This window comes from Lepus europaeus, chromosome 7 (assembly GCF_033115175.1).
Source record: "Lepus europaeus isolate LE1 chromosome 7, mLepTim1.pri, whole genome shotgun sequence".
Classification (NCBI taxonomy): Eukaryota; Metazoa; Chordata; class Mammalia; order Lagomorpha; family Leporidae; genus Lepus; species Lepus europaeus.
In genome coordinates, this window is record NC_084833.1 from 13909899 (window position 1) to 13923651 (window position 13753).

At 43.8% G+C, this 13753-nt stretch overlaps 1 protein-coding gene across 1 annotated transcript in view; it reads right to left on the reverse strand.

The window, feature by feature from the left end:
• ZDHHC5 (zinc finger DHHC-type palmitoyltransferase 5) overlaps positions 1-13753 on the reverse strand; it is a 28684-nt gene that overhangs the window by 6348 nt on the left and 8583 nt on the right. Inside the window, exons 3-6 of the mRNA XM_062196111.1 lie at positions 7860-7981; positions 2665-2822; positions 1439-1611; positions 1194-1296 (exon numbers count right to left, since the gene is read on the reverse strand). Coding sequence (XP_062052095.1) covers positions 1194-1296; positions 1439-1611; positions 2665-2822; positions 7860-7981 — 556 coding nt within the window. The remainder of the gene's footprint in view (positions 1-1193; positions 1297-1438; positions 1612-2664; positions 2823-7859; positions 7982-13753) is intronic.

The window sequence follows — 13753 nt, forward strand, 5'->3', positions numbered from 1 at the left end:
TAAATCATCTATAGATTACTTATAAACCCTAATAAATGTAAATGCTATATAAACAGTTGTATTATTTAGAGAATAGTGACAAGAAAAAAGTCTGTACATGTTCAACACAGATGCAATTTTTTTCCTGAGCATTTTGTATCCATGATGATTGAATCCCTGTATGCAGAGGTCTAACTGATAAATAAGAATAAGCAGGGCCAGTATTGTGGCATAGCAGGTTAAGCCTCTGCCTGCAATGCCAGCATCCCATATGGGCGCTGGTTTGAGACCCAGATGCTCCACTTCCAATCTAGCTCCCTGATAATGCATCTGGGAAAGCAGTGGAAGATGGCCCAAATGCTTGGGACCCTGCACCCTCTTGAGAGACCCAGATGAAGTTCCAGGTTCCTTATTTCGCCCTGGCCACTGCACCCATTTGGGGACTGAAATAGCAGATGGAAGATCTCTCTCTCTCTCTCTCCTCCTCTCTAACTCTGCCTTTCAAATAAATAAAACAAAAAATAGGAGCCGGCACTGTGGTATAGCAGGTAAAGCTGCCGCCTGCAGTACCAGCATCCTATATGGGGGCTGGTTCAAGTCTTGACTGTTCCATTTCCAATCCATCTCCCTGCTAATGTGCCTGGGAAAGCAGCAGAAGATGGCCCAACTCCTTGGGCCTCTGCACCCACGTGGGAGACCTGGAAGAAGCTCCAGGCTCCTGGTTTTGGATCAGCTGAGCTCTAGCAGTTAGGGCTTTTGGCAAGTGAACTAGACCTCTCTCTGCCTCTCTGTAACTCTGCCTTTCAAGTAAATGATCTTAAATAAAATAAAATATAGAATAAAAAAAAATCTTTAAAAACAAAAATAAGTAATCAAGGTTAGTTACTATTAGTAAATAACACAAAAAATTTTAAACAGCAATATAAGGATCCTAAGGGCTCACCCAAGTCTTCTACTATTTTTATGGATTCAGAGCCTAAATTGTCCAGTTTACAATGGAGATTCAGAAGATGTAACTTACCTAAGAAATGGTCTTTGTTTTCATGCTTTCCTGAGAAACTAGGACTACCACATCCCCTACTACTAATCTCTGCAACATCATAAAAAAGTATTCACTGAACATCTATTTGTGGAAGCACTATGCTGTTGACTAATCACAGGGCTTAACAGATATATCCTGCCCTTCAGGGGTCTCTTGTCACTTCCTCTCATACCTGCTCATTGGTTGTGCGTCCCCTAGCCACCAGCACCACATGAAATCCTGTGAGGCCAGCTACAGGGATGAAGAATAAGCCAGCCACACACATCACTGCCATTCTGATGAAAAACAGTTAAGGCAAACAAGAGTAAGGTGATCTTGCCTTCACCACCTGCTACCATAGCCTTTTCCCTACCACAGGACTCAACTTTCCTCATTCCTCCCGACCCTAATCCTAAACCCAAAGGCCTTGAAGGATACGTGACAGCCGTGCAGACCCCTGAGAGTTTCTCTATGTGGTAGAGGACATAAAGGAGGCCAAAGCCAAATACACCCATAATGTGGGCTGTCAAGGAGAGGAGGAAGAGGAAGAAATAACGGTAGTTCCGGCGACCAATACAGTTGTTCACCCAGGGGCAGTGATGATCAAATTCCTAGGGGCAAAAAAAGACAGATTGAGAGATATCCCTGGACCACAGCATTACACCACATCTATCAAGAAGAATAAATGGGAGCCAGCACTGTGGCATAGTGTGTAAAGTCACTGCCTGCAGTGCTGACATTCCATATGGGCACCAGTTTGAGTCCCAACTGCTCCATTTCTGATCCAGCTCTCTGCTACGGCCTGGGAAAGCAGTAGAGGATGGCCCAAGTCCTTGGGCCCCTGCACCCGCATGGGACACCCCAGGAGAAGCTCCTGGCTCCTGGCTTCAGATTGGCCCAGCTTCACCATAGCAGCTATTTGAGGAATAAACCAGTGGGTGGAAGGCTCCCACCACACCCTTGCCTCTGCCTCTCTGTAGCTCTGCCTTTCAAATAAATAAATAAATCTTTCAAAAAAGAAGAAGAAATGGCAGAACTTAAGTTTTGCTTTTAGTAACTTATGATCATATTCTCCATTTAGTCACAACAATTAAAAGGTTCATGCAGTTTGTCTTCTCTATAAATCTATAAGGGAAACCTTCCAGAGGATGTTCAAAGGCCAAGGTCAGCTCTCAAAGTTTATCCTTTGTGACCAAGGAACTCTAAAAGGGGCAACTGTCAGAAGTGTTGCTAAATCAATAAACTCATGAAAAAAGAGGGTTTCATAAAACCAAGTAAAAAATAATTGAAAAAGTGTTAAAAATGAAAAATATGGGATGCAGAGGACAAGTGGGAAAAAATATGTAACAAATTTGCAACAGCTTGATTTTGTGGAAGCCAGAGATAAAACAAAAACTAGGATAAAAAAAAAAATGAGCTAATGGCTGGCAGGCTACAGCTTTCAATCTTGGTGCCTGGAAAGTCAAAGTTTTCCTGCTATTTCAATAGGATATTTATGCTCTGCCATTCCTGTGTACATCATTACTAACACCTTTTGACAGAACTATAAGATAAAGCCCAAGTTAGCCAGGACTATATTTCATCCAAGGCCAAGAATCTGTTCTGCAGTTAGGAGGCAGAGAGTTAGGTTATGCACTGACACTTACCCCGTGCAGGGTTCTTACCTCCACACAATTATCACAGACACTGCAGTGGGAACACCGAGGAGGACGGTAGAAGCGGCAGGTGGCACACCATTTCATGCGCACCTGGATGCCCTTGATCTCCACTGTTTTGTAAAGGGGAGCTCGAAAATCATCTTCCTTGTCCTCATCTTCCTCAGCTGTACAGGGGAAAAGTCGATTTAAAAGACAACCATGTCAAAACTATAGTAAGCATAAGAATGCAATGATGGGGCCAGCACTGTGGTGTAGAGGTTTAAGCCACCGTCTGCAATGTTGGCATTCCATATAGGTGCCAGTCTGAGTCCCAGCTGCTCCACTTCTGATCCAGCTCTCTCCGCTAATGGCCTGGAAAAGCAGTGGAAGACGGCCCAAGTGTTTGGGCCCCTGATCCCACGTGGGAAACTGGAAGAAACTCCTGGCTTCAGATCAGTCTAGCCCCAGACATTGCAGCCATTTGAGGAGTGAACCAGAGGATGAACGATCTCTTTCTCTGTGTCTGTCTCTCCCTCTCTCTCTGTAACCCTGCCTTTTATTTATTTATTTATTTATTTATTTATTTATTTATTTTTGACAGGCAGAGTGGATAGCGAGAGAGAGAGAGAGAGAGAAACAGAGAGAAAGGTCTTCCTTTTTGCCGCCGATTCACCCTCCAATGGCTGCTGCAGCCGGCGCATTGCGCTGATCCAAAGCCAGGAGCCAGGTGCTTCTCCTGGTCTCCCATGCGGGTACAGGGCCCAAGGACTTGGGCCATCCTCTACTGCCTTCCCGGGCCATAGCTGGCCTGGAAGAGAGGCAACCGGGATAGAATCCGGCGCCCCAACCGGGACTAGAACCCGGTGTGCTGGCACCGCAAGGTGGAGGATTAGCCTGTTAAGCCACGGCACCGGCCTAACCCCCTAACCCTGCCTTTCAAATAAACAAATAAACCTTAAAAAAAAAAGAATGCAATGGGGCTGGCATCCTGTATGGGCACTGGTTCATGTACTGGCTGCTCCACTTCCCATCCAGCCCCTTGCTGGCCTGGGAAAAGCAGCGAAGATGGCCCCTGCTACCCATGTGGGAGACCTAGAAGCTCCTGGCTCCTGGCTCTGGCCTGGCCCAGTGTTGGCTGTTGTGATCATCTTGTAGAATGAACCAGCAGATAGAAGATATGTCTCTCTGAAACTCTTGACTTTCAAATAAGTAAGTAAACCTTTACAAACACACACACACACACACACACGGCTTCTGGGGTGGGCTTTGTGCCGTAGTGCATATTGGAATACCGGTCGAAGTCTGAGCTACTCTGCTTCCAACAGTTTCCTGATAATGTGCTTGGAAATGCAGTGGAAGATGGTCCAAGCACTTGGCCTAACCCAGATTTGGCTACTGGGGATTTAAGGAGTGAACCAATAAATGGAAGATATCTCTGTCACTCTGCCTTTCAAATAAATAAATCTTTAAAATAAAATATGGTTTCTGGGGCAGTTGTTTGTCACAGAGGCCAATGCCACTTGGACACCCATATCCTATGTTGGGTGCCTGGGGTTCTCAAATCCTTGCTACTTTACTGCCAATTCAGCTTCCTGCTACTGCAGACCCTGAGAGGCAGCAGGGCCACCTACATGGGAGACCAGGACCAAGATCCCAGCTTCTAGTTTCAGCTGGGCCCACCCTGGACTATCATAGGCATTTGGGGAGTGAACCACTGGATAAAAGATCTCTGTCTCCTGGCCTTTCAAGTAAAATGAAACTAAATTTTATATTAATATATATAAAACAGCTTCTTCCTTTGAGGAACTCATAGCCCAGTGGGTGCAATTTTGAACCATAATACTGTGAGATCAACTCTGTATACAACAATACTAGAACACAGATGAGGAAGCAATTCATTCTCCATTGGGAAATGAGGTCTAAGAGAAAATGACTCATGAAGTGGCTCTGAGATGCACGTGCTAATATTCTTTGGTTTATATATTATGAATATATTCTCCCATGTTGGAGAATGGAATGGAGCTCCTGACTCCTGGCTTCAGTCTGAACCAGCCCTGGCCATTGTGGACTTGGGCCATCTTCCACTGCTTTCCCAAGTACATTAGCAAGCAGCTGGATTGGAAGTAGAACAGCCAGGACTCAAACAAGTACCCATATGGGAGGCTGGCGTTGCAAGTGGCGGCTTAACCCACAGTGTCACAATGCTGGAGTCAGGAATACCATCCATGTATCCCATGTGAGTACTTGGGCCATCTCCTGCTGCCTTCCCAGTCACATTATGCAGGAAGCTAGATCAGAAGCGGAGTAGCCAGGACTCAAACTGGCACTCCAATATGCGATGCTGGCATCACAGGTGGCAGCTTAACTACTGTACCACAATGCCAGCTCCTCTTTCTCCTCTTAAGTACTATATCTCTGAGATTAATCTCATAAGTTATCATATAGTATACTTATTCACATAAACATCTTTTCTTTCTTTCTAGACTGTTTTGTGAAGGCAGTGGTTTTTTAAAGAAATCATCCCAGGGCCAGCATTGTGGTATGGCAGGTAAAGCCACCGCCCACGACCATGGCATCCCAAATGTGTACTGGTTTATACCACTTCCAATCCAGCTGCACCACTTCCAATCCAGCTCCCAGCTAATTCACCTGGAAAAGCAGTGGATGATGGCCCAAGTGCTTGGGCCCCTGCACCCACATGGGAAACCTAGAAGAAGTTCCTGGCTCCTGGCCCAGCCCAGGCCATTGCAGCCATTTGGGGAGTGAACCTACGGATGGAAGATCTCTCTCTCTCTCTCTCTGCCTCTCTCTTTCTTACTCTCTGTAACTCTGCCTTTCAAATAAATCTTTTAAAAGAGAGAGAAATCATCCCAAGTGACAACTATAGTATCATCTATGAGTAGATCACTAAATATTTGATGAACGGACAATGAAAGCTTAAAATAGTACACACTGGCATTAGGGACACAAAGTTTCTTCCTCTTACCTAATCTTTGAGGCAGAAGTCACAAATGATGAAACACAATGATGCAGACTTTGGGAGAACAATAAATTTCAGAAAAACCTCGTTTCAACAGAGTTACTATGCCAGTCTCACTTCTCACTCTTAAAACATACCTCATATTTAAAAGCAAAATTACATGTCATCAGTAACAACTTTTGTCAACTTCTCTTCTTTCCATTGATGACGGTTCTTACTCTTACTTCCTATCATAGAAACAGCCTAATTCTTCCACACATAACTTTCCACTGTATATTGGAAAGCATCTCCTTCCTCTAGAAGTTCATTTTCAATTATCCCGTCTTTAACTTCAGCTTCTCTCTCTTCTATGGTACTACCTGTTCATGTTACATACATGCTAGTCTCCCATCTCCTAAAAAACCCCTTTTCTACCATCTATTATACATGTTTTACCTTCTTTCCTTACTTCCTCAGAGAATAATTTTAATACTCATTGACTCTGCTTCCTTATTTCTTATTCACTGCATTCCAAACACAATTACCTGTATCCCTTCCTTATACATACACAAACGCACTATTAAAACTATTCTTGGGGGCTGGCATTGTGGCATAGCAGGTTAAGCCTCTGCCTATGACACCAGCATCCCATTTGGGTGCCAGTAGAAACCCAGCTGCTCCACTTCTGAGCCAGCTTCCTGCTAATGTACCTGGGAAAGCAGCAGCAGATGATTCAAGTCCGTGGGCCCCTGCATGTACATGGGAGACCTGGAAGCTCTGGGCTCCTGGCTTCAGTCCGGCCCAGCCCCAGCCATTGTGGCCATTTGGGGAGTGAAACCTGAGGATGAAAGATATCTCTCTCTCTTCCTCCTCCTCCTTCTCCTCTTTGTAACTCTACCTTTCAAATAAAAAATAAAAATTTAAAAAAAAACTTAAGAAAAAAATCTCAAGATCAATTATTAGTTACCAAACCAATGGGAAATTTTGTGTTATCATACTATTTGATCTAATTTCTGATACCATCAATCAAGAGCTACTCCATGAACTTTCCATGCTGTTTCACTTTCTGCCCCTATGAAACCTTCTCACTCATGCTGAATCTCTCTTCAGTGACTCTTTCTCTGCTCATTATAAAAATTTTAGTGCTAATCAAGTCTGATCTTAGTTCTTTACTAAGCTCACTCAACTTTCACTGGACAACCTTACTCCCATTGCTTCAAATACCACATGGCTGAAGACTCTTAAATCAGTCTTTGACTCTGACTACCCAGCTGCCTACCAGCTAACTACCTAGATGAGCCATAAATATTTCAAATTCAACCATGTCTAAGAGTGCTATCTTCCTTCCAAGTATCCTTATAACTCAGCATCAAAGTTATCTCACAAGTTAGAAGTTTGAAACTATCTTAGACAATTCTTTCAGCTTCTCACTCTCCTTCAATAAGCTGTCATGACAAATTCTACTTCTGAAATTCTGTTCTATTTTTGAATTGTTTCTATTGCTGAAATTCTATTTCTTGAATTCTTGAGAATTCAAGTTTTCACCTGGTTTTTTCTCATATTATTGCCACAGCATCCCAAAAGGTATCTCTGTATTTCTTTGCTTAATATTTTTTTTTTTTAAAGAGTCACAGAGAAAGGGAGAGAGAGAAAGAGAGAATCTTCCATCACTGGTTCACTCCCCAACTGGCCACAATGGCCACAGCTGAGCCAGACTGAAGCTTCCTCCAGGTCTCCCACATGGGTGGGCAAGGGCCCAAGCACTTGGGCCATCTTCTGCGGCTTTTCTGGGGCCATCACCAGAGAGCTGGATGGAAAGAACAGCCAGGAATTGAACTGGCACCTATATGGGATACTGGTGATGCAGGCAGTGGTTCTGCCCACTAGGACACAATGCCAGACCCTCTGAACATTCATAAAATATTTTTTTTTGAAAAAAGAAATTTGACTGTGTAATTCTTCCCCTTAAAGATCTCAGATGTTTATAATTATCTGATTCATCATGGACTATTATCATACCTAGCAGCATCACCCAATCTACATACTCCAAATAGATTCCTGATGAATCAGTGACCCAAAGTGAATCACATAGCTGTAAGTTATGACACATATTCCTGAAGACCTTGACTTTTCATCATCAGACTATACAAGTATTCCTTAATCTTAGGACTCTTAAGGCCTCTTATGGCTCAAGATCAACTGTGAAAGACCAGTCATTTTTTTCAAAGTTAGTAAGGAGTTTCCAAGAGAGGGAAGATCTTACCTCGAGGGAAAATGCCTGGGTCCATGAAGGTGGCCATGCTGAAATTGGCCAGAACAAAGAGAAACATAATTGCATTGTAGATGGGCACTGCAGGTGACACATTCAGGCTTAGTCCTGGACACCTGAACAAAGAACAAAGAAAATAAGAGGCTGTCTCCACCACTTTGTATACTAACAATAACAAAAAATCTGTAAGGACTCAACCCCCCCACCATACTTGGTGCAGTTTACCATTGCAGTCCCAAATAATCCTTTTCCCTAGGAACTACTCATTTTAGATTAAGGTATAAGACTCAGAATCTCTGTTTTAACCCTTTGTATTAAGGTCTGTATCCAGATTTATTCTTCTCCTGTGAAATCTTTCCACACATTGAAAAAAATATTTGAGAGACCATACTCCCACCCAGTGGTTCACTCTCCAAATGCCCACAATTGCCAGGGCTAGGGTAGGCTGGGTTAGGTCAGGCAGGGATGAAGCTAGAAGCTAGGAACCCAGTTACTTTAGCCATCACCACTGCCCCTAGGGTCTGCATGAGCAGGAAGCTGGAATCAGGACACTAAGCCAAGTACTACAATGTGGGATACAGGTACCTTAATCACTAGGTCAAATGCCTACCTCTTTCTAGGTTTTGAAATCTGTCCTAATAATCCTTCTAGTCAGATGAGAGAACCAGTGACTATATAACTAACACCAGCTACATTCCCTTTTCTGGAGCAGCCTGAGGCTTCTGGATACCAGCCATGTTCCACTGATCTGCACACTGGCCCAAAGCAGCATGGGATACCACTGGCCTAACCCCCCTCTATCCAGCAAGCTTTGAACCACTCTATATTACCTCAAGTTTCTTCACTGATTTTTTTTTTTTTTTTTTGGACAGGCAGAGTGGACAGTGAGAGAGAGACAGAGAGAAAGGTCTTCCTTTTCCGTTGGTTCACCCCTCAATGGCCGCTGCAGTTGCAGTGCTGCAGCCGGCACATCACGCTGATCCGAAGCCAGGAGCCAGGTGCTTCTCCTGGTCTCCCATGTGGGTGCAGGGCCCAAGCACTTGGGCCATCCTCCACTGCCTTCCTGGGCCACAGCAGAGAGCTGGCCTGGAAGAGGGGCAACTGGGATAGAATCTAGCACCCCAACCGGACTAGAACCCAGTGTGCCGGCGCCGCAGGCAGAGGATTAGCCTATTGAGCCACGGCGCCACCCTCTTCACTGATTCTTGAGTTTTCTTTAACTGAAAGCTAGTTCTCAAGGTTGCAAAATTTTTAAAAACATAGACAAGTATGAATATCAAGACAAAAAATAGGACCGGAGCTGTGGTATTGCAGGTAAAGCTGCCAGCTGCAGTGTTGGCATGCCATATGGGCGCCGGTTCAAGTCCTGGCTGCTCCACATCTGATCCAGCTCTCTGCTATGGCCTGGGAAAGCAGCAGAAGATGGCCGAAGTGCTTGGGCCCCTGTACCCACATGGGAGTCCTGGAGGAAGCTCCTGGCTTCAGATTGGCACAGCTCTAGCCGTTGTGGCCAAGTGGGGAGTGAATCAGTGGATGGAAGACTTCCTCTCTCTCTCTCTCTGCCTCTCCTTCTCTCTCTGTGAAACTCTTTCAAATAAATAAATCTTAAAAAAAAAAAAAAACAAACTAGACACCCGACATCTGAAAAATGAAGCACAGGAGTTGATGAGAAAACAGCAGAAAATAACAGACCAACTAATTCCCAAACGCTGTGGCAAAAAAGAAACTGACTGAACATATCCAGTATTCCATAGCATTCAAACCAAGAGCCAAGCTTTAGGTAAATTTTTTTTTTAACTAAGAAAAGAGTGTCTAGGATTAAGCTGAGTTTCTTTCAGGATGTGAGTGGTAAGTGGAAATACTTCAAGAGCTCTTCCTTTCTCTGCTGGTTTCCTGGGAGTTGGAAGTTTCAGAAGAAACTGATGTGCTGTTTGTCAGTAGTATCAAACACCTCTCATCTGTCTTAGCTCAGAGGCAACTTCCCACCATAAACAATGCTCAAATACCCTAATCTGTTTTGTGGCTGAGAACTTAATCTCCAGAATTAGGACAGCATCTGTCCTTGTCCCCTTTATCCAGACCAGTCAGAAAAGAATTTACTGAAGGAAAGAAAGAAGGGACCAGAAGAACAAGAGAGCATGGATTCTGGAGGATTAATCCACAACAGTCCTGGATTCTGTCAGGAAAGACTATCTTATTTCATCAAAACAAAATAGCACAGCTCTCAAAAGTAATTCAGAACAATTCAAAGAGTCACAATGCATCACACAAATCTTTACCACCACCATCTATTCAGATTCCATTCAGCTACTGATCGAAAAAATTTACATATTTATTATGTATCAGGTTTTTTAGTTAGCAAATGTCAATTAACACTTGGCTTCCTTTGATGGGTCAGAATATAACTGGGAAAAAAATGAAGTTGGAACAAGGACACAAATTTCAAGGACAAAACAGACCTTCAGTCAGTTACACGCTGTCATCAAATAAAGACCCCAGTGAAGCCTCTTCCTCTGTTGAGTTCTTTGGTTCAGGGTTTAGGTACAATAGAAGCAACAAAGCAGAATCCCTGAGTGGCCCCACCCCAATGCCTGATCTCCTAGGTTCCTTAGGAGGGAGGGAGAGAAACTGAAAACCAGCCATCCAGGTCAGAGCCCCTCCCTAGGACTTAGCTGCTGCTTCAATTTCCGCTTGGGGAAGAAGAAAATGGGTGACTCACTTGACTGCTACAGCCTGGGAAGATAATTAGAAGGGAAAAAGAAATTAAATCCTTAGAACACTGAAGTGCCCATGATTTAAAAGTCTTATTCCCAGAATCAGTCACTGTGGCTACTGTAGGCTCTTGACCTTCCCTCCATCCCTGAGGGAAACTAAGGTGACCGAGATCAGCCCTCGCCCCAAAGACCCTGATTTTTCTGATACTAAACTTCCGTTTCATTTTCAAACAAAGCAATACTCCCAATTCCTTGAGCATCTTGATTATCTTGCCAACCTACCTCAGAATGATTAACTTTAATCCTAGAACATTCTTGCTATCAACCCACCCCAGCTGAAGTATATAATCCTGGAACTGATTTCCAATATCCGTAGCCTAAGGCAAGTCTGTCCCCACAGTGACAGAATCTAGAAATAAAAATGCAAATAACAAAATGGGCAGTATTCATTCTTAGATTCACAGACCCACTGCTTCCGACCTTAGCACTCTCACCCCATTATGGAGAGGCATGTGTGAACAAGACCTGTTCCTGTCCTATCCAATACTCTGTTTGGCTTGAAGAGAGGCTTTCCGTTGCTATCGTACTTCGCCAGATTCCTAGGTGGCCATCCCATGTGGCCTGTCTGAATCTGTTGCCTTTGATGGATGATGAGGCCAGAGCTAAAGAGGAGTTGTTGGGGCTCGTCCTCAGACTACAGCAATAATCACAGAGCTCCAAAAGCTTAGGGAGTGGCCAGCAATGGCCCAGAAGATTGGCTGACTCATTGGTGGGACTCCCAGATCTACACCACCCCAGGTAGAACAGGTTCTTCTGCCCGCCCATTCAGCACTCTTGTTTTCAAGACCATATAAAATTGAGGGTGGGTTTCAACAGCCACAACCCTGAAACCCTGTTTCCTAGTCCTCCCTAATACTTTCAATTATACAAAATGGTTAAGTTTCTAGAGATAAAAAAAAATAGGAGGGGTCGGCATCCCTTATGGGCGCCAGTTGGAGGCCCGGCTGCTCCTCTTCCGATCCAGCTCTCTGCTATGGCCTGGGAAAACAGTGGAAGACTGCCCAGGTCCTTGGGCCCCTGCACCCACGTGGAAGACCTGAAAGAAGCTCCTGGCTTCGGATCAGCGCAGCTCTAGCCATTGTGGCCCTCTGGGAGTGAATCAGGATGGAAGATCTCTCTCTGCTTCTGCTTCTCCATAACTCTGCCTCTCAAATAAATAAATAAATCTTTTTAAATCCTGCCTCAGTGAATGCTTGCTATGTAGCTTTAGGCAATCCACAGGAAACTCTGCAACTCTGTTAATTCAGCTATATTGTACAAATATAAGATGGAGAATATTTGAAATGATCCTCAATTCTTTTTAAACCAGCTGGCTTAATACTGAGCATTCACTGGCGAGCAGATACAAAATAACATGATGATCTATCAATTATCATTCCAATTCTACCTTCATCCTTAATTCTACTTCCCTTATGTAGTACTAAGGATTCAAGAACACTTAAAACAGAAACACTAAGCTCCTAAAGAATAGGTCTATGCATTCCTCCAATGCCTAACATACTGCTTTTGAGCCTATGACTTGTGTTCCTGGTTGATGACAGAAGGTTGAAATGAATGTCCTACTGTCCTACTTCCTGCTCTTGGGGATCCTCATTATAAGGATTGCTTTCCTAAAAATCTCCTGGGAAAACAATTTCTCCCCTTGTAGGTGATAAGTTTATCTGAAAATACCTGCCTCTGTAACCCAGATTTTCAAGTAGCTGAATGCTAGATGTAGGACCTAGGCCTTATTCCTGGATGTAGGCAGAAGAAACTACCGCTCAATTAATCCCCTAAATCAGGAGGCTACTCCCACTCAGATCAGGTGCTAGCACCTCCACAGCTACAGGAGAAAAATAAGAGTTGCTCAATTCTCTGTGGGTAAAAGGGTTGGAAGAGGCCAGAGGCAGAAATTGAAAAGCAAGCTGTACCATGGATGACATACCGAAAAGACCATCCCAGACTTCTGGACAACACTGATTTTATTCTTCCCTTAAAGGATCACCTGACACAGATACTACACCTCCTCCCCCACTTACTTCAGAAATAAACATGAGACACTGACTTAACTAACTCAGCCAAAAGAGACTTCTATATGCAGTCTCATTTTAATCAGGGCAGGCCCACTCTCTATGTTTTCTATACTGGAATCCATGTAAGACTGCATTTGAGAAAGTCATATTGCTTAAATAAACTGCTCCAGATCAATTTCCTCACTACAGTGTGAGGAAGTAGTAAGGTCTACAAAGATTAACAGAGTTTACCAAAAACCAGTCTCCTAACTCCCAAACAATGGTTATCCCATTTACCTACCTACCACTGCTCCCACTGTCAGTCACAGACTAAACTAAGACAGATAAGGATCCAAGTGGATCTTATGAAATGCAGTCTAGTACCTAACCAAAATGGAAAGAGTTACTTCAACAGATACCCACACTCTCAAATAGTGAAGAAGAAAATAATTAAGACAGGATGCCCACCACTCCTGCTTAGTTCTAGTACCGGAAAAACTCAGTGAATCTGTGGGATTAGGGTTCTGGGGGAAGACCTCAATTGTTCTATTCAAACTTCTCGGGCACAAGATCACTACTCCTTTGATGACCAAACCCAAATGGTAATTTCTATTCACAGCTTTCCCTACTTGACAAAGAAACATGCAATGTAAATTGGTCATAATTAGTTGAGGTCTGCATGACTCCATTAATTATATCTACTAGCTGAAAAGGACTCTTCCTCCTCTTCCCAGTCCTTGAGGTCCCAAAGGAATCCTCACCTTGGGTTTATACAGATGTAAAAACAGCCAGTTTAACCTAGTGAAGAGAACATAAGGACGGCCAAGTAGTTATAGATGGAAGGCCCCAAAGAAGAGCTGGTTCAAAGACAGCCTTCCTCTTGTCTCTTCATCTTTTTTAGGTTGGATATGGCTTTAAATAGGGGGGTTTCTACAAAGAATTGAACCACAAAAGGGGTAAAAGCCATGGGGAACAGTTTCTGAGAACCGTGGTGCCTCAACCTAGATAACCTATGCTTTCAGAGGAAATACTATGGACAGATGAAAAAAAGAGATGAAAACTTCAGCCGTACTAAGAGCTGGGTGATAAAGAGGAGGTTTATGCCTCCACAAGGTGGGCCAGG